General features: G+C 39.7%; 1 protein-coding gene across 1 annotated transcript in view; it reads right to left on the bottom strand.

Annotated features, from left to right (window-relative positions):
* Positions 1 to 390: 390 nt before the first annotated feature.
* Negr1 (neuronal growth regulator 1) overlaps positions 391 to 21934 on the bottom strand; it is a 697487-nt gene continuing 675943 nt past the window's right edge. Inside the window, exon 7 of the mRNA XM_034500375.2 lies at positions 391 to 4057. Within this exon, the coding sequence (XP_034356266.1) occupies positions 3933 to 4057 (125 nt within the window). The 3' untranslated portion in view covers positions 391 to 3932. The remainder of the gene's footprint in view (positions 4058 to 21934) is intronic.

The raw sequence follows: 21934 nt of genomic DNA, 5'->3' as shown, positions 1-21934 counted from the left end.
AAGATATGGGAAAGGAATTGTATATTTTTGTTGCTTCATCCCCATCTTTTTAAAGAAGCCACAGACTTGTACAGGCATTTGGATTGTCAGTTTGCTGGATCATTGGGCTTTACCCTCCAGGCCCTACCAGAAACATGTCCCATTTCACATAAACTCTTGAAAGAATATTTATCTCCAAAAAGTTAAGTTTGGACAAATGTTTTGCATATTGTCAGACCTTTAGGGAACTATAACAGATCCAGAATGCAGCCCTTGAGAGCCATGGAATTCAAGTTCTCACACTGTATTTCCATGAAGTACAGGAGAGACAGGAGACAATGGTAGATCAGGCCTAAGCTACTATGTCTTTGCTTCTCAGACTAAACGAGTTTAAAATGAGTCAAATACATATTTTAATTGATAAACTGACTTTATATTCACCTATTGGAAACAGTACAACATATTTTACATCATATTATGAAATATGGATGTTTTACTAAAGACAGGAAGGGCGTTTTCCAGTCTTTAAAGTAAGTACATTTCAGAGGATCTTAAGGCAATACCATTTATCCATATTCATATCTATTGAAATACTGTACACCCACACACTTCAATAAATAGTTAGAAACCTGACCTCTTTTTAAAATCATTTCTGGATTTCAAAAAAACAATTTTATTGAAAAGATTAAATAGGTAACTTTCAGCTGTGTTACAAAGCTAAGCACAATGGGTAAATTAACAATTATTCAGTAATTTGATCAATACCATTTATTGACTTTGATAGTTCAGTTGCTCAGAGTGTTCAGACTTCACAGATTGGGGTACTTCTCTATATGTGTGCAGTTTTGTCCTGAATTATCCACATGATTCTTAGCTTTCCAGTCTACTTTCTAGACACAGCATAAATGCTATGAGAAGACAATTTTTTAGTGAAGCTGTGAACCCCAAAGTAACTTTATGTTTGAAATGCTCTCTCTCAAATCTCAGTGTCTGCAAAAAGCACTCAGTACTGTGGCCTGGGCAGTGCCAATCATTCAATAAATTCTGCCCAGCAGGACCACAGGGCATAGCAGGACTTAGGTTTAGAATAAGATCATTGGGAAAAAATTAGGCCATTTGCAGTTAAACCAAGAACACAGCCCAATAGACTTATCAGCAGAAGATTCCAGCTCCCCCTACTCCCCCTCCTAATTCTCTTCACTTTCTTCAGTCATTTCTGTTTATCCCCCATATTCTTTTTTCTTTTCTTCTTTTTCTCATTCTCCTTTCTCTATCATGGTTTTCTTTCCTTCTTTCTTTAAAAATTTAGGGGCAACAAAAGGAATCCCACAAATGGATATTGTGGAAAACATAATGCTGAAATGAATAGCCAAAGAAAACTGTTGTAAATCAAAAGATAAACTAACTTCATAAGACTGCTATTCTGAAATTGCAACAATCTTGTACAGTCAGGACTGATAAAATGGAGTAATCAGACATTTCAGATGCCCGTCAATGTAAAATCACCTACTTGAACATTATATGCAATACATTCACACAAAAAAGCAAATACTGTAGCCTTATTTGAACAATACTGAACTCATAAATACTCATGGTTTCACTCTGTCCAGGCGCCTAAGGACTATGCTGCCATAATACAGAAAAACATTGTGGATGCCTCCTCTATTAAAATGTCACTCAAGAAAGTCTCTTCTAACATAAAGGCAAATACATGTAGCTACTGAGCTATGACTGTCCTTTGTCACACTCTATGGAAAAACACCGGACTCCACGAATTCGGAATCATGACAACACTTAGAACTAATTATTTGGTTCATCTGTATTTTATACCTCAGTTTACCTCACATGTACCCTACACACCTTACACAGAGGAGGCATTTTTAACTCTAGGGAAACGTCACTGTATAATACGCATTCTCCAACTGCTTCTCTCCCCAAACAGCGGTTCAGGTGGCCAACACTCCATGGTAGCACCGCTATCTCTAATAAGTAGGTTATTGTGGAGTGTGCTACTTTAAAGCTGCAATACAAAGAAAAAAAATTCTATTGTTTGCTCACTAATTCCACAGGAACGCTTTTAGTAGCAAATCACCTAGAAATTTAAATGCCGTAATTTTCAAAATTTACTTTTAATATATCAATCAAAATGACATAAATTTATTACAGCTAGTAAATTTCATAGCATTATGCCACATTATTGCCATTTCATGGGAAGACTATGTATTTATGTCTCCTCACTTATGATTCTCTTTTTCCTAATTAAAATAGATTTATGGTGTCTTTTGGGTCTAAACTTTGTTTAGGAAAAAAATAAAAAAAATTAAAGCCATCCTTCTAGGGCAAAACATGAACTATCTAAAATAATCACTGTAAAAGTCCTTGTGTGTAGTTTTGAGCGTAGGTCTTTAGTTAGGGTGTGCAGAAGGTCACTGTAGAAACCTAGGCGTGCTAAAATTGGCAACTTCATCAGACCTGAAAAATGGCTTTCAAGGCTCTGGTCTTGCTTTGGTCAAAAGCAAGACCATGAGCCTATTCCTGTAATATAGTAGTTAGACTAACAGCATTTTCCTTCAAAAATGTAGTTTTGTTTTTTAAATAGAAAAAATGCAATATTCACAATCATTGAGTGATTAACATATCCCATGATGCCCTCCTTCTAGTGTGTCCATTTGGTTGCATCTCATATGTGTCCTGTAAGATGCAGTGAAGCATGGTGAGTCTTCAGTTTTGGCATCAGTTTGAGTGGTAATGACTAACAAGATTTTGGTGGAGAATTAGTTACTTCAGGGCTGATCAGCTGTGCATAGATGCACAATATTTTTTAAAGCACATTTTGGAATTTTAAAGAACATAAGATGCATTCCTATCAACCAAAGGACGGGAAAATCAGATGGAAAGTCTGCAGGGTTTCTGTCACAGTAACTTACTGATGTCAAAGCCTAATCTGAGCACTAACAGCCTCTCGTCTCTTGGGTGATAGAGCTGCAGTTCATGCAGAGAATCCGTGTTAGGGTATCAACTTGAATAGTGCAGGAGACTGATGCTTTACCAGGGGTCTAGAACAGGTTGTGCTCTCCTGCGATGGGTTATGCTTTCCCACAGTGGCACTGATATTTAACCGGAACTTCAATCCTGTTATTAAATTGTTTTGTCATGAAAACTTAGATGCTGTGGGCAAAGTTCGCAGGCCCCATGGTTGATGACAAGACACAGCCTAATAGCTTCTTGGCCCCGCAAAATGGAGTGGAGTTTAGCTTATTGATATAAATTACTTTTTTTTTTTTGCTTCCAAATTGAAAGGTTTAGGAAAACATTATGTATTTGTCAGAGACAAAGAGATTATTTTATGAAGGCACACCCATGCTGAAATTAGAAGGAGAAGCATAGCGAGTTATATTACAAGGCTCATTTCCAAAACCTGGATGTCATGCGAGCAGGGACATCTAGTTATATGTTATATTTTGAAGAAATGATCTGAAGGCAATATTATTTGAATTTGTATCAAAAAAGAAAAAAATGCATCTTTGTAAATGTGGGTTGACTCTTATTGAAACAGGGCACGGGACCCTTGTATTGCAGCCTTAAAGAATCATGGGTTCACTGCAATATTTGTTATGTAAACTACAGCCGGAAGCCTAGCAGACCACGACTGAATGCTTTTGAAAAGTTGTAGATTACAAACATGAAATCACAATTAATATCCTCTAAAATAAGTTCAGACCTTTCACATCTTAAAAAAGGGACAATGTGCAGTGCTTCACAAGGTCGTGTGTCTAACCAAAAGGAGAGGAGAATGAAAGTATTTACACAACCATCGATTCCACAGACAAAAGGCGTCACCCGCTACAGACGGCCGATTGTATCCCACGCTGCTTCAACCTAACTGCACCAGATTGGATCCAGCCATCAGCACTCCCAGAGACTCCTTAAAAGCCTTTCATGGGTCTTTAGATTCATTGTAGGATGGCATTCTTCAGGTAAAATATACTGATGACAGAAGATAGTGTCAACGCAAGGCTCCAGCAGGAGAAGAGGTCGCAGGCACTCCCAGTAATTCCATACTGGGCTGTGCTTGGAGCTGGAAAGGAATGGAAGAGAGTCAGTCAAATATACCTCTCCTCTTCTGGTATTCTTGACAATATCCAACTGTGGTGGTTCAAGGGGCAGAAACGGCTAGCCTCATTGGACCTATTAGGATTAACTTCTTGAGGTCAGTTTTCTCAAGGCAAAAGAGCCGTGATAGACTCCACCTCGCAGAGCGGTGGTGTAAACTGGAGATGAGCTTCTGGACCCAATAAGGCCCACAGATACTCTTACTCCTCTGATGTGTACTATAATTATTTGCATTCATGGGCAATATTCACTTCTGCATACATTTGCAAAGCTCTCATCGAACAGACACATACTATATCAAATGCTGGAAAAACAAACAAACAAAAGTAGATCTTCCTTCTCAAGAACTTTGTTTATATGCGTATGAAGACATTTAAACAACTGTATCACAATACCATACAACATGAGAATTGAGCATGCAACTTCTGATAGAAAAATTACCATACGAAGTTGCCTGGATAGGAGAGAGTTGCTTTCACAAAGTTTTATTACAGGGAACTGCTCTTTGATTCAGTAAGTAACATGGAAGAAGCATTAGCAAAGAGACTACAGGCAAAATGCTGGAGTCTTGGATGTAGATCAGCCTTGCTGGGCCGAAGGGGCTGGACTGAAACTGAAGCTCCAGGCAGGTAACCGCAGGACTTGTAATGGAAAGAGTTCACATCTTGACAAGAGCTTAGTATAGCTGAATGTATACATTAGTAATGTATAGGCTGCACGGATACATTAGAAAGCATAGCTTAACACACAGATGCCCTGAAGAGTCACCAGGCTTAGGGTGTGGCCATTGCCTTTCCAAGTCAGTCTACTGCAGCTCTTGGTAGGTAAGGTTATTTGTTGCTGAGGGCTGCATGGATCATGCTGGTCCTGAAATTGAGCATCACCAGGACTCACACTGGCTTGAGACTGATTCTTGTTCATCACAATATAATAGTAAGAACAACACGCCTGCCAGCTTGCTTCTAACTACCTCCTGCTAATGAAACCTGCATTTCAAGTCCTATGTTCTTGTCGAAACCGAATCCTGTAATAAAGGCATGCATTTCATGCCTAAGTCTACAACTCAAATCCAGGAGCAGTGTCTATGGCTCTAAATTTGAATCACCAGCAGAACAGTTTGAACAAAAGCTTCATAAAGGACTAGGTCACCACGTAACAAGATCAATAATTATGTTCTGATATTTGTAAGAAATTATAGGGAATGAGGGAGATACTGGCCCCCATGGTGGGGGGGGGTACTCAGTGAACCTCAGTGTTGGAGCTGCAATCTTTTTTATTCACTTTATATCCTGGTCTCTCTCCCCCTTCACATTGTCCCCTAGCCCATCTCCCCTCTCCTTCTCCTCTGAGAGGGTAGTGCCCCACTCCTCAACCCTCCAGTATTCCCCAATTCTGGCACATCAAGTCTCTGCAAGGCTAGGTACATCCTTTCCCACTGATACCAGACAAGGCAGTCCAGTTAGGGAAACATATTCCACAGACAGGCAATAGTATTAGGAACAGCACCCCTCCAGTTGTTTGGGGACATATGAAGACCAAGCTGCACATCTGTGACATATGTGCTGGGGTGTGTGTGTGTACAGAGTTGCAACTTTTCATGAGCAGAGAAAGGGACGCAAGAGCAACTACTGAGGTGAGCACATCTGTCAGAACTCTGGGGCTAACCAAACTTTTCAGTATCTGATATCTAAGATGTCTAACATAAAATCATGGAAATCTTTATTTTTGCTTGAAGAAGACCTGGAAGAATATTTTAGAAATATAAATATGTAATCATTAACAGCTACTTTAGACTTATTTTTTAGAATCTTGAGTGCGATGAAAGGAGTGGTGAAGGGACAGTAATGGAATGCATAGAGAGTGGCTTTGTGAACAAGAGGGGATTTCAGCTTTCAGCACTAACCACACGGAGTAAAGGCAAGTCATCCTGTCATCGTTACACACTAAGGAAGGGTCAATACGGAGCGTGGGTGGCCTCAGGAGACCCGTCCATTATCTCACACATCACAGCATTGCTTTCTGTCCAGCCTCTCTGTCCAGCATCATCTACAGTCCTCTGCAGTCCCGCTATCAGCCTATGTTGCGAATATGTGTTCACACGTTTATTTCTAGTGTCATTCATATTTCCTTTATGTTTCTATTACCTACAACAAAATCTGGGCACATAACAGATGCCCAAGAAATGCTCAAGGGGACAATTCAGTTAAATGAAGAAATTGCCATTTCAATGTATACTTTGGTCTTACAAAGTTGGCTCTCTTCTGAAGCAGGACACAAGTAGATGTCCTGGATCATAAACGGGTGTACTTTTTTTTTGTTAATCCAGTAAATTTTTATGGAACTAGGCATCAAAGAAAATAGTAAGTGACAGAAATATAATAGTAAGTGCTGTAGACATGGCCCCGTGGTTACTTAATTCTACACATTCCAATATAAACTTCTTTTACTGTCTCTTAGCAATGCCTAAAGCTCCATCTTGTCTTCAACTCATTTCACCTTTTTAAAAAACACAATGAAATGCTACCAATCATATATTTTTAAATTAATTAGTTTACAATTAAAACAACATATTTTTAAGTACTCTTGGTGCCACATAGCAATGCATGTTATTTTACTTGTGAATGAAACCATAGCATGATTTTCTCCAGTGTAAAACAGTGGCTACCTGCCTCCTCATCCAGAATAGCTACCATCAGAAAGGCAAAAATGGAGGGCAGTTAGCCAAGGACTGCGAGATCTCATTCCTAACTTCACATGTTCATGTCCCCATTTACACCTCAGAGCAAGCCCAGAATCTCTGCCTTTGCCTCTGCTTTTTTCTCTGTTGGCGCTGGGATTGAAAAACAAAAAGCAACATACAAAGATATGTAGTTCGATTCTCTCCTTCAAGAATATTCTGGCACTGGTGAGATGTCTCAAAGGGTAAAATCTCTTGCTGCCAAGGCTAAAATGTGAGCTTAGTCTCTGGGATCTACATAGTAGAAGGAGAGAACTGACTCCTGTAAATTGTGCTCTGATCTCCTCGCTTGATTTGTGAAATGGGAATGCTTACTCATACTGTATGTGTGCACACGTGCACAAACAAATAAATAAAATAATAAAAAATAAGGTTTTACTGCCATTGCTCACTGACCTTAAAATGTCTGTAGAGAACACACCTAATATTATTAATAATGAGGGCAGAGGCTTATTGGATACATTTGAGAGGACACCCAGGCTTTGGCTTACACAGACTCATGCTGGTCAGACTTCCAGCAGGTCACATAAGACATCACACAGGATGTCCTGCATGTCATAAGAGATATCACTATAAAAGACACTGAGTAGGTCAACCAGTGCTAACAGTGATCTAATTCTATTGGATCACCCAGGCAGGGCTCCTCTGAGGTAGTGAAGGGTGCTGCAGCTTGCTAAAGAGATCAGTTGATTAGAGGCTGAGCTGGGTTGTGGGAAGGGCTCTTATTTGACTGAGAAGCCACTTGAGAGGTTGATCTGTTAAAAATGATCCTTTGATGACTCTAGGGTTGACAAATTTACTGCAGGGAGCAAGAGCCCAAGGCAATTTAAACTTAAAGTCTATACTACCCCCAACCCCCCTCATATCTTTCTCTCTCTTTCTCTTTCTTTCTTTCTTTCTTTCTTTCTTTGTTTCTTTCTTTCTTTCTTTCTTTCTTTCTTTCTTTCTTTCTTTCTTTCTTTCTTTCTTTCTTTCTTTCTTTCTATTGAGGGTACGGGGACAAGCTCTTTAAGGTGAAGCTGTATTCAGGACCATATGCCTGTTTTCTGGTTACAGTTGACTCAGACATAAACTGAGTGCCTGCCACTCAGGCTTTTCTTCTGAATACATGGGCTGTCCTATCACTCCACAGCATGTGCAGAGGCTTCAGAACTAAGCCTGCACCCTGATGCCCTCCTCCACATTAAATGCCAAATGCCACTTCCTGCCCCCCTCAGATTTTCTGCTGAGCTGACGCCCCTTTCACAGAACAAGCACATTTACTTCATTTCTAACCTACATGGGTTAAACTAGTATTTTAACAAGAATCTTCTCTACCTTATCTTACAAAACAACCACCACCACCACAACAAAACCCAGCAACTCTTTGTGTTTGACTTTGTGGCTTCTTTAGATTTTATTTTAAATAGGTTCCATTAGCCTGGCTAGTCATCTCTCCATACTACAAGTGTGGCCTGTTCTGCTGTAGAGTCCCTGTTTGCCATAGATACCAGCACATGGGGTTTTTAGAGAGCTACCTTAGGTTGGCTACTCTTCAGGCAAGAAGGGAGGTGCCCAGCTTGCATGGTGTATGAACCTGGAGTCTCTCCTGGTTGTGGACAGAAGATGTAACCTAGGTTCTAGCTCATCTCACAGTGCCTGATTTCAGCGATCACTCCCAATCACTTTGGCCGAGTCTGATTCAAATGGCCACTGCCAACCACAGGAGCTACTTTGTGCTATTTCCAACCTTGGTAGTTTCTCCTTGTATTGCTCCAGTTTTTAGAAAGGACCAAATGTAACAGTAAAACACTTAGTTTTGGTTCAATATCAATTACTAGTTTAGGCAATCTTAACTTACTCAACTAGTTTTGAATGGATGATAAAGGTTTCTCTTGCAACCTTAGGTAGGATTACTTAAATTATATGAATTCTGCTTCTGTAAGACAAAACTGGCCTCAACTTATGAATTCCTGAGGAAGTTACACCTTAGTGGAAATTGAACAATTTGCACCCAATTAGGTCTCATGCAAAAGAAAATTATTGTTGGGTACACAGAGTAGAGTATACATTAGACATAGAGAAATCATGAACCATTTGGTAGGTCATCTAGATAATATGACTCTGCCTCACTGTAGAGAGTTTGCTCAAAGGATACCTTTCTCCTGTTTTAACCAATATCCACCCTTCACACCACCAGGATGCAGGCATATCTAGAGGTTCTGAGTACACGTGTGTACCACAAACCAGGCTAAACCAGGCCTTCCCACACTTAACCTCACATCTGTAGCACAGCGAGTGACCTTTAGGGTCAGTAGTGTACATCTTGCACTGTGAGATCGTCTCAATGTTGGTGTTAGGGAACCACACTCCTGCAGTAAAGTGACTGTGCTGCAGAGCTAAGACAGACAAATATCACTGTCACACCTCGTCCTGCTCTTGGGCATGTAAGAGATTCACATACCATGTGACACTTTGCAAATAACCCTTCATTTGGCAGAGCATAGCCCAATCTACAATCCCTTCCACAGGGGGGTTCTCGGGTACCTACAAGGTAATGCAAGGAGACACAAGGCCACTGATTCTGACAGCCTCCTCTGGTGTAGAAAGAATTAGGTTGACTAGTTCATGCTGGTATATTTTTCTTACATTAAGGGCCTCAGGTCATAGGAAAAACTCCCAGTGCTTCAAATTTTTGTTTGCAAAATGTCCATCCACATGGTTGGCAAATACATTTTTTTTCCTACAGAAATTCTCAGTGTCAGTCCTCTCTGTGGGCAACTTACGGGAGGAGAGTTTATCTGGGACAGAGAGGTTATGGTTCATCGTGGTAAAGAAGGCCTGGGCTCAGTCCGTGGTCAGGGAGGGGCTCAGTTCTTAGTGCCCGGAGATTGTGGTGGAAGGCAGCCACATGACAGTGCATCAGAAAACAGAGAAACCAAGCGGATTCTGAGAGGTGTAACTTCAAAGGCCTCTAGTGACCTAGCTTTGCAAGTAATCAGCACAGTCTTCCATCCACACAGCCCCAAAGTAAAGGACAAAGTGCTCAGAGCAGGAACCTGTGGAAGACATTTAGACTCATACTATAACAGATTGTGTGTTGTGTTGAAGTGAGGAGTAAGTAGGGAAAAATCACCCATTCCTCTCCATTCCTCTCCATCCCTCTTCCTGAGCACAGAGTTGTCTTCCTAACTTGCTCCTGGCAACTGCTAAGTTATTGTGTGTCAGACCTCTGTCCTTGAATCCCATTCTGCCAACCTTCCTGTTATGTTACCCTGTCTATAGAGCTTTTGTTACACTGTGGTTTTAAATACAAATTCATCTGCATTGTTGCCTTCATTCAGAAATACGTCCATTTGTAGATGAATACTTTTATCTACACAGAGCCACAGGAAACTCTCTAAAACCATTACCTCTAATTTGGGATAAAGAGAATTTTAAAAAGCAATCAAACCAAAACATAGACAAGCTCCGATGTCTTCTTCTATCCATTCTAGTCTTGGAAATAACATCTCAGAGTTTGAATTTCTCCACAGCATCCTCCATTTAGGCTCGAGTTTCTGTTTACTCTATTTCCCCCAAACCAGAAGTAATTTATATGGACATGCTAGCTCTGGTGTGAAGTGTCTGTCAGTGTAGGCTGCTTTACATAATCCTAAGTGGTTCTGAAACTGGCATGGTCTGGATATGCAGCTTTATGCATCTCAGGTTGGCTTGCAAACATTTTCTAAATGTGCCATACATATTCTTCAGTGTGTGCAGATGTCCCTGAAAAGCAGTCTCTGCTGCGCAAGATGCACACATACAAAATATGATATAAATTGTCTTTAGTACTTCAGTATATAGGCTTGAGTCTGGGCCTTTAAGTCATCCTCCTGCTGAAAACAAAAAAAACAAAAAAAACAAAAAAAAAAACAAAAGAAGACTTTACAGAGATAAAAATAGAGTCCAGCTTTGTCCCTAGGGATCCCGCGACTGAGCTGTGTCTTCATGGCTTGTGTGGGAAGAATTGGTAGAAATTTCAACCAGCAAAGAAAAGGTCAAATTTAAGGAATGTTTAAGATTCTTTCTTTATATGTTTATGCATTTTGTGGCTGTGAAATTATTTAGGTTACTATATAGTGTTTCTGAACACAGAGCCTTAATGATGACATTGTCTTGTTTATTATGTTTTATTCTTGGCCTCTTGTGGTAGGATTTTCCAAACCAAAACCATGTCTTGTTCTGGAACAGCTCAAGAGCTTCATAGGGTTTGATTGTGATAGCATTTTCCCTTTTAAAATATCTCTTATCTTCTGTGCTACTTTTGGCTTTTCAAATTCCAGGAAGGGTAGTGATAACCTAAGCTATGGTTCTGACGTATATAAATTCTTCCCCTCTTCATGCTTAAGACAGACTTTTAGTTTCTCCTAATGACGTTTTAATAATTATCAACAACTTTTGGTCATTGACAAAGTCCTGATACTGTCTAAATGGTGCATAGGGAATCTGAGATTATCTGGCATATTCTCAAGTTTTCTCTCCAGCCTGGTCCCTGTCTGCTCCACTATATTCCACCATATTCCAGAGACTCACGGGAAACTTCTCCACATTCTTTACAGTCAGCTTCCATTTGGGTTTCATTACTGTTTTTGGAACTAACGTTCTACTCCAATGCCTTTTGCTCACATTGTTAGGATGTTCCAGAACCCTAAGGAGCTCAGCTGCTGTAACCCCTCAGCTTTATAGGCTGTAGGGGTTCAGCTCTGAGTGGCCCCATGGAGGTAGGAGGATTCAGTGTTTCCACCTCTATGTATCCTTGCTGAGATACACCCTTTGGTGTCTTCTGCCTGCCAGCTCCCCCATTGTCACTGGTTTGAGCAGTCCTTTCTGACACACCACTTTTAGGAGAGAGCCTGTGTCTTTTGAAAGCAAGGGATTTATGTAATTTACTTTTTGTCAAGTGCTTGGTGATATGGAACATTTATAACAAAGAACTAAATTAATAGATGTTTTAATTTCTGCGTTTCCATGATCAAGAAACAGAGGAGACAGCACTTGGAGCTCAGGGCTGGGAAGGCTGTCACTATTAAAGCATTCATCTTACTGAACAGGAGATTCCTGTCTCCTTAAGGGGTTGACTGTAAGGCCCTCATATCCTAAATATACAACAAACACTCACAGAAGAACTATTAAAGAGTCACTCTTGTCTATAATTCTGTTTGAATAGAGAAGTGAGGAGGAAGACTTTAATTCTTAACCTCTGGGCAAGCTAGGACCAAGCTTCCATCTCTATACTTGTTTTCTCAGCTGACCGTAGAGGGCACAGATTGCCCCCAGTGTTGTGGGGCAGACCAGTACTAAGCACAGTGCTTAGCTAATGGCAAAAATTATAGGTATTTAAACAAAAAGAATCCGTGATGCCCTCTCATGGCTCTAAGAGAGACATTGGCTTTTTGAAGCAGAGTCTCATGCAGCAGAAGGAGGGTCTCATGCAGCAGAGAGTACAGATGTTTGAGAAAGTAGCAATCACACAACTACTTCAGAATGGTTCATACATCTTCTGTCTGACTGCCTTGCTCTCTGGAACACAGGCCAGGCTTGCATCTGTGATCCTCAGCGCCTTCCCTGGAAGACTTGTCTGCCTGGTTGCATCTCTCATGATCTTGCTCTGGCCACAGATTCAATGTAAAGTCTATGCTTTGTTTTCTTCTTATTTTCCCTGGTGGCCTTGGCAGTGAGTATGCATGGAAAATACTTAATAAATAGCTGTTCTCTGTATGCCCACATGAGGGAAATTCAAAATCTATTGAGTTTACCATTTGTGGCTTGCCTAAGTCTCATTGGCTTAGATCATTGTCTGTTGCTATGCCAACTAACTGTGTGCAGGGGTTGCTAGAGGGGGTTACTATGGCTTGAAGTAAACTCACATGGTTCTTCAGAGGCCCCAGAAGAATGAAGTCTAGTTACCACAGCAAGCACCAGCCCAGCAACACAGCTCTGGAAGAGATTTTACTTTGTCTCCATTTCATTTGGTCCAGTTGCCTACCCATGTGACTCAAAATTCTTACTGAGTCATTCATCTTGGAGAAAGTCAGCTTTATACAGCCTAGAGTCATTTGAGAGGGAATTCTCAGTAAGAGGTTGCTTAGACCAGATTTGCCCTAGGGTGCATCTTTGATAGTTTTAATTGTTAATTGTTAAATTGAAGCAGGAGGGCTTAGCCTACTGTGAGCAGCACCATCCCCTTGGCAGGTGGTCCTGATGCATATAAGGAAGCAACAGAGCATGAGCCTGGGAGTGAACCAGCAAGCAATGCCTCTCACATTTTTTACTTCAAGTTCCTGCTTGATGTCCTGTCCTGACTTCCTTCAGTGGTGATCTATGACCTGGAAGAAGAAACCAAACAAATCTTTTCCTTCCCTAAGTTGTTTTTGGTTAAAGTGTTTTATTACAGCAACAGAAAAGAAACACTCCGACAAAGACAACATTCTTGCATGACAAAAAATAAAACTCCAAGTTATAAGCATTGTGTTGTAACTTCATTTCCTCCTCAGTGCATGCAGTAGTACACATAGTAGGTAAATTAATTTTGTGTAGCTCAATCAATTGAAATATGCAATTATCTCCTCCTTGACAGCAGTCTCATTGGCTAAGGATAATCTTCCAAGTCACCTAGTTCTTATGAGGTCTACATTAACAATGCCCTTTGTGGGCATATGCTCTCAATAATGATGAGAGTCTTAAAATTTTAATTAAATCTTATTTTTTTATAGACTTTATTCCAAGAACATCACCCACTGTTTTACACTGCATTTCTTTGAATCCTGCTATCCCAGCAACACTGACTAATGAAAGTCTTTCTTCTGTTGCATTTCTTAAATATTTAAAGGCACTCATTGTTCTTATATATTTTTATGACTTCAACCATAAAATGCTCCTCTCCTCCAACCTTCAAATATTGGTTCTTCAGAGATGTGACTTGTAAAATGGGAAATACAGTGAATAGGGAGGAACCTTGGCAACATACACAAGAGTCATGTTAGGCAATTCTCACCCAAAGAAGAGGCAGAAGATAAAAAGAAGAAAAGATTAAATTCCAAGACCTGCAGTGCTAAGTGGTTCACACCATGACCTGGAGCTGGTTTCTGTGCATGTCCAGTAACTTCTGACAGAAAACCGAGCTTGCATGTAGCTCATGGTTTTCTAGAATGAAGGTCAGGTGTAGGCTTAGATTTTTAAAAACCTACTTTAATAAGACTTCTCTTATGCTTTAACCTCCCTTCTAGCCTGCCACCTACCAAGGGTAGTGGAAAGGAAAGATTAATAGGGCAAAGGAAGATGAGGATATTTTTAGAAATAGTTCTTTGGGTTGATCCCAATCTTCCTTGTCAGGATAGCAGCAGTTCAGTTCACATGGATCAGCAGTGGTAGCTCAGTCCACTTGCAAACACAATTCATGAATCAGCAAAGAAAGTTTGATCCTTTCCTCATGTGGGCATTGAGAGAACAGTTATTTGTTATTTTCCATGACTACTCACTGCCAAAGAAACCTAAAGGCTCTGCCAATCATCTTGATCCGTGGAAATGGCAAGAAGCTGATATAACACCATGAGAAGTTCTTTGGTGTGTTTCTCTCTATGAAATCATGACATAAGATGATCAGCAAAGAAGGAAAGGCAAACTAATGCCATAGTGTTGTCAGTAACAACCAGAGTCAGCAAAATATAGCAAAGACCAGCAAATAAAGGCAAGGTGAACCAATGCCACACAGCATCATCCACTCTCTGTTGGGTTATATTTTTACACTTCCCAAACATCATGTGTTCTCTCCAGCATTCGATCTAGCAAAACAACACATGACCATTTTCCAGGAAGCTTCCAGAAAAACACCATGTGTCTACACTCACCAAAATATCCTCTCATAAGACAGTTTCCAGAAAAACACCACATGACACAACTGAATCTCCAAAGAAACCAGAAATGCCTAATTCAGTCAGGATTTAGTAACAATAAGGGAAGGCCCTGGCTTTGCAAACTTCTGCACTGAGATGCTGAACTTCTGAGCTGTCTTTATGGATATTCATGTCTGGTGATCTACAATGCTGTTGAGGAGGTATTCAGCTATGTGTCCTGCATCAGGTCTTCCTGGCTCCTGCCTTAAGCTTTTACCTGCAATTCATTTACTCACAGATTTTGAAGAAAATCCTTGACCTTTCACATGACCTTTCACAGGTTTGTTTTGCTAAGAGAGCCTCCTTCATATAATTTGAAAATTGTGCTTTTATACTTAACCAGAAAAATCTTCCTTCAAAAATGGCTGTTTTTCAAACACGTGATCATACTATGTGCTCCTTTGGGTACTTACTGGACACACAGTATGTAATGGGTTTTGTGCATGTTGTTGAATGCAGAGAGACAGACCAGATTTGTTCATAGCTTTAAGTAACTTAACGTCACCAGAATAGAATGCTCTTCACTAGATAAAAAGGAATCATTTACCCTAAGTTGTATTATCAGAATTCTAGACTGAAGACAAACTGAATCTATTCTCCTTTGTTGGGAAAGTACAACTAAATCAGAAATCTAAGGTGAGAAACACATTTAAGACTCAGACCCCATGGAAGCTATCCTTAGTCCCACGGATGGAAGGCAACTAGTAGCTGTGTGGCTTTGGGGTCTGGCACCCTTTCCTGATTGCTGCACCTCCCATACTGACTTATTTCTTATCTTGTTTCAGGTGTTTGCAAGCCTTGTTGTATTTAATATTAAATGTTAGTAAATAAATTTTAAAGTATCTATAAATCTAATATGATAAAGATAATTTCCATCTTGCAAATTATCCAACAGATGCATATTTAAGGATTTTAAAGTGTAAATAAAATATAAAACATGCTTGTTCTGCATATCACGAGAGTGTAGAAATACATATTGAAGCATTAAATGCTGAAAATAATTCTTAATAACTACAATGAATATATGCCATATTTACATCTTCATGCTGAATTTAGCTTGGATCTTTTAGTGTCTCAAACATATGACACTAGGAGTAAGTCTTTCCTAATCAGATAAAAGCAATAGCTGAAAAGTTATCCTCCTGGGCTTTTAATGTACTCACTTTCAGGAGGAATTTTGTTTTTATTAGAGTAGGCATCGTAGCTGTGTACCTTGACTGTCTGATTTTTCTGTTTCTGAAGCACACATATGATCCCCAAAGTCAGCATGGTGTGTGCGGCCCACACGGAAGATACAGTTGTATTTTGTGTGTGTTTTCATGTAAAGGAGAAGCATTGTTCTATTATTCATGATGGAGGTGACCATGTGAGAAGTTGAAGAATGATAAAAGGATTAAGAGAACTGTATATTCTGGGAAGGGGAACCCAGGGGTGACAATCTGGTTTAACGGCTGTGCTTTCTACCTTCCAAAAGAGCAGCCTCTAAGGGATGTCTAAGAGTAATCACTCCTGAAACCAGAGCCAAATTTAAACATGTGTGTCCTAACATATTCTTTATTTCCCACTAACTTTTACTCCACTCATCTTTACCAGAAACATTTGGAATCATAATTTTTGAAAGGTATTTTCTAAGTTCCCCATAAATTTATTTGCAGGGCTTGAAAGAATCAGACATTTTGGATTATTCTCAGAACAAGCCATTATAAAAAAGTTGAGGTTACATCTTTGTACTTGAGTTAATTCTTTTAAAGGATATAAGAATATCCTAGGCCTTTTCTAACAATCTTGTTGGAATTTCCTTTGATGTTAAGCTATTTGTTGTCTATGACAACCACTATTTACATATTCTCATAGGAACAGGGTGATTTTTTTTATCTCTTAGAATGTTGAAGCAATATGGCGCCTATTTGCTTGCAAAGAAACAGTGTCTTAACATGTATGAACTAGGAACACAATATCACCAATAACAGAGACAGAGCTTTTTATCTGCTAATGTGCTTCTTTATATAGAGGAACAACAATTTCTAAAAATTTCAACTTAACACTTAAAACAAGTCCCAGTCACCAGTTCTTTGACACAGTTGGTTTTACTGTCTACAATGTGTAAGAAATGATACCAATGTAAATTGTTATGGAGCTGGCTTCTCCGTGTACTGAAAGCTCCAGTCAATTTGCCATGGTTCAGAGTGTTCAACGAGATGCACAAATTGACTAGTTCAATATCCTTAATTGGTCATTATACTTTTGTGTGAGTATGTTTCTTAAGACTTTCATAAAGCAATTCCTTTTTAAAAAAAAAAATTCTCTAGGGACAAGATGAAGTATTACTACCAAAAGAGCTAAGGAAATTCTCTAATGTCAAGCATTATGAAGTCTCTGATAGGACCAAGCAAATCACAGGTCGAGTCTCAGCACAAAAGCTGAGGGCCTCACCATGAACAAGCCTTGAAATAGAAGTCTGTGTGAGAGTTCCTGGGCAGGATCTCGTTTCATGAAAGAATGTGGTGAGAAGAAAAGGGTGAGTATGGAAAGACTGGACCTGAGAGGTTGGGAGAGAGGTGGTCCATTATCAAAATCTCCACCAGGGACAAACAGTTGATGACTGCAAGCTTTACCAGAAACATACACACTCATTTTGGGCCCCCGTAATTATTAATTACAACTTTTCACGCTGGGCATTCTGAGTTCCTACCCAGTACTAGGTAGGTTACTAGATTATATAAACCTACTAAGTGCAATAATGCTGAAAGTCCTTAAGAAACACATACTCTATTGAATTGCATGCAGATAGATGTTAAAGGTTTAGACAAGGGATTCTGACCATATTATAAACCCATTTTATGTCTTCATAACTGAGTTTGAAAAAGTATATTTCAGCTATTTTTAAGAATAAAAGCAAAGCTACAAAATTATAGAAGAAAAATAAGTTTTCACATCCTCTTTGGTGCCAGTTTATCTGAGGGTGTTGCTTCTCAGTCACTTTACTATGGGATGGATATCAGGTTTCATTTCCTAGGTGATGAGAAAAAAATGCTGGGAAAACTAGACTCTTATCTCATGTTCTATTCCTGAGGAGACAAATTATTTGTGTTGAGTACAGGGGTGAAATAGCTGTCACATCAAAGTTACTAAACTTTAAAGTAGGGCCTAAAAGCACACCACAAACAAACAAATCATTAACTTCATTTCTCTCACTATAAATGCCAACTTTTCTTCTTCTTCTTCTTCTTCTTCTTCTTCTTCTTCTTCTTCTTCTTCTTCTTCTTCTTCTTCTTCTTCTTCTTCTTCTTCTTCTTCTCCTTCTCCTTCTCCTTCTCCTTCTCCTTCTCCTTCTCCTTCTCCTTCTCCTTCTCCTTCTCCTTCTCCTTCTCCTTCTCCTTCTCCTTCCCCTTCTCCTTCTCCTTCCCCTTCCCCTTCCCCTTCCCCTTCCCCTTCCCCTTCCCCTTCCCCTTCCCCTTCCCCTTCCCCTTCCCCTTCCCCTTCCCCTTCCCCTTCTCCTTTTCCTCCTTCCCCCTCGCCTTCTCCTCCTCCTCTGCCTCCTCCTTCTTCTCCTCTTCCTTCTCCTGCTTTCTTCTTTTCTTTTTCCCCTCTTCCTCCCCCTTCTCTTCTTCTCCTCCTCTTCTTTCCTCTTCCTCTTCTTGATAGAATAAATGCATGTAGAAAGTTTTAAATATAAAATAATTAACAATAACAAAATCCTAAAGTACCATGGACCTAAAATTTCTACTCACACAAAGAGGCTATTACTATACATATAAATTTCTTTGAGTATGAGGGTCAGTATTTATGTCAATCCTTCTTTATGTATAAATCAGTTTGTAAAAACATCTGAGGCTAGTGTGTGATTCTTAGGCACTGATAATTGGGACTTTGAAGGAGAAAGGTGCTCCTTTTAGTTGTCTTTTGACTAAGGTTATTTTTCTCTGGCTGTCAAAGGGGTGGACTTCTTGCTCCAGAGTCATGTGTATTCCTTAGGACATGGTCTCCTGTCTCTCTTACAAGTTCTCTGTATCGTTAGTCTTTAACTTTGGCCAAATATAGAAGAAAGATCCCTTCTTAAACGCACTCATGCGAGGAAAAGAGGTTCTCTCCCTATTTTAAAGTTAACTAGGATGTCTGTAATTATAGGGAAACCAGGACCCTAGCCTAACTTGGTGGAATTGCATCCTGGTAACAAACAAAGTGAGTAGGAGTGTGAGCCTACAGAAAGGAGCAGCTAGGCCTGCAGAATTCAGAGTTGATCAAACTGTGGGCAGACTGCCCGTGTCAATGTAAGAAGCCCTGGTTGTGACATGAACTGGATCTGATGACACTTCTGAGGTAGAAGCAGAAAGGTCAGAATCTGAAGGTCACCTTCAGCTTCATAGCATGTTCTGGGTCAGCCCAGGGTATATGAGACCTCATTGGCACATAAGTAGGTCTTGGCTCTCAGAAGGAAGTTTTGCAATAGACTGTCAGGTATGAGCAATTCTTCCTATGCCAGGAGGTCTCAACACCTAAGAAAATGTGTCAGGCTCCAGATGGTCTTATTACTCAAATAACACTCCATAGCCAGGACTTTGTTTAGATAATGTCCTATAATTCCAAGCTATATTTATCATTCATGTTTTCTACAAACCGTTCCTCACCAATGAAAATCTATCAGAGACTCGGATCAAGACCGATGCTCTGCTGAAAAGAAACAATTACCAGCCACTTACAAAGCCAAGCTTACTCTGCCCCACTGTACCCCAGGAGAGAGAATGTCTCCATATACATACAGTTTGCTCAGAGTTCAGAGGAAGCTTGACTTGATTCGAATCCCATGAACCCACATACGTAATATGACCATGTCTGAACTCTGCTCAATGGGGGACTAACTAATCCTGGTCAGACCACAATTATGTTCAGTTTTCTAACTCCTTTGTGTTCAGATAGCAAATACAGATGATACAAGAAATAAAGCACTCTGGCAAATTTGCACAAACAGAATTTAGAGCGAGTGACAGAAAGCTGAATCAAGCACAGTGCTCACAGTACAAAAGGCAGAATCAGGACAGAAACATCAAACATGTCCCAGAGGCTCATGATTGAATATGAGGGTCCTGTATATCCTCTGGTATAGCACTCCCTCCTCTGTCCCCAGAGATCACAAGCCTACAGCTGAAAGATGCTTGCTTTGGAGTACTTGTTATTCACAGCAGCTACTAAAACATCCTATCAATGTGAAAGTTAGAGGAAATCCCTCAGCTTACTTCATCCCCCCAATATTGCTATCTGATTGCCTTATATTGGGTAGAAAAGGGTTCATACACACACACACACCAAACACATGACACACAATACACATATGGCATACAACACATACATATACACATACACACATATACACATGACACAACACATAACACACACATGCATATACATAAACACATACACACACATACATACATACATATATACATACATACACATAGGACACATGCACTTGACACAGAACACACACATACATACACATGACACACAAATGACACACAACACACACATACGTACACATGACACACAAATGACACACAACACACATATACATATATACATACAGACACACATATACAAAATACACAGATACACACACAACATACACATATGACACACACATGACACACAACACACATTCATATACATAGATACATATATGACATATACACATGACACACCATACATGACACACCATACATGACACACCATACATGACACCACACACACACACACACACACACACACACACACACTCCTAAAAGACCCTTTCTGCAAAACTTCAAGTCTATCTTGGTACCTAGGTCATCCTTGACATGTTCTGTCATGAATAGAAGAGGGATGGAATGAAGGAATGAAGTTTGGATCCCAGTGTTCCTATCATGTAAAGTAACAGTACATAAACTCTGCAGAGAGAAGTGTGGAATAAAGCCAAATTGTCTTATGTAGAGAAAAACGTGGCCTTCTTTAGAATTGTTGCTTTCGATTATAACAGTGATTTCTTAGTCACCATGACAAATCGGCTCATAATTTATTTTGAGGAGTTAAATTAGAAGACAATGCAGTTCTCTGTAGGTGGCATTTCATCTCATACTAATAAATGCTCTTCCCAAATGTGAAATATGCTCTCGATGGGATGGTAGAGTTCTGTAAGCAAGCAGAAAATTATGTAAATCTGATTTTCTTACAGTGTGCTCACTAGCTCTTTAAGCTTACTAACTGGGATTCACGTTTACCAACACAAAAGCACTGCATCCAAGATGCATTTGCTTTGCAAATACTCAGAATGACAACAGGTATTTTTTGATGTGTAATTGAAAAATTCCTATCTGTTTTCAAAGGCTAACAAATCAACAGTTGTGTGAGATGAAAAAAACAAAAAACAAAAAACAAAAAACCAACCAAACCAAAACATAACCTCTTAACTTATCATGGGCTTAATTGCTTCTCATAAAGAAGTGAGACAATGTGACTTCAACAAACACAGCGCCTGCTTGAAAACTATGATCAAAGAAGTACCAGGCAGGAGCTGCACTCAACTTCTTCCCAGCTCCTGTTCCCACAGGCTCATATTTAACCTGTGTTTGCTGTCCTAGTTTATTCAAAATATCACCCTTGCCTGGGCAGAAGTACACATATAGAATCAGGTCTCCTTCTGAGCCTCTGTTCATGTGTGGTGCTCTCTGAGGACACCCAAGTCCCTGGTAGAGTGGAGGAGACCAACCGGGAACCAGAGACACAAGCTTACACCAGAGAACACAGAACAAAAGGATCTGTCAGGCTGCCTTTGCTCTGAACAAGGTCTTTTGGTACTGATGTCAATCCATTCAGTTTAATGCTATTTTGGACCACACTGACATATTCTAATTGATTTTAATATATGTCTCTCATCTTCTGTGTTCTTCTAACACTAACCTCCTACTGTATACTGACAGAAAAGCAGAAAAACATTTTTTCTTTTCTTTTCTATGAAGAACTGATCAAATACATTAATCAATTAGTTTAAACTACCCCGAAATTGCTAGCTTTGCCTTAGGTAATACAAATACGTAACAGTTCATGTACTGATGACTACTGGGTTAAGAAAGCAAATGTTCTAATTCCTGGTGTTATGAGTGTAGTTAAATATGAGTTAAGGAAAAGGTTCTTGTTTGGCAAACTCAGAAAGCAATACACA

This window comes from Arvicanthis niloticus, chromosome 4 (assembly GCF_011762505.2).
Source record: "Arvicanthis niloticus isolate mArvNil1 chromosome 4, mArvNil1.pat.X, whole genome shotgun sequence".
In the NCBI taxonomy this organism is placed as follows: domain Eukaryota; kingdom Metazoa; phylum Chordata; class Mammalia; order Rodentia; family Muridae; genus Arvicanthis; species Arvicanthis niloticus.
The sequence above is the reverse complement of the archived record's forward strand: the minus strand, read 5'-3'. Positions and strand labels throughout refer to the sequence as shown.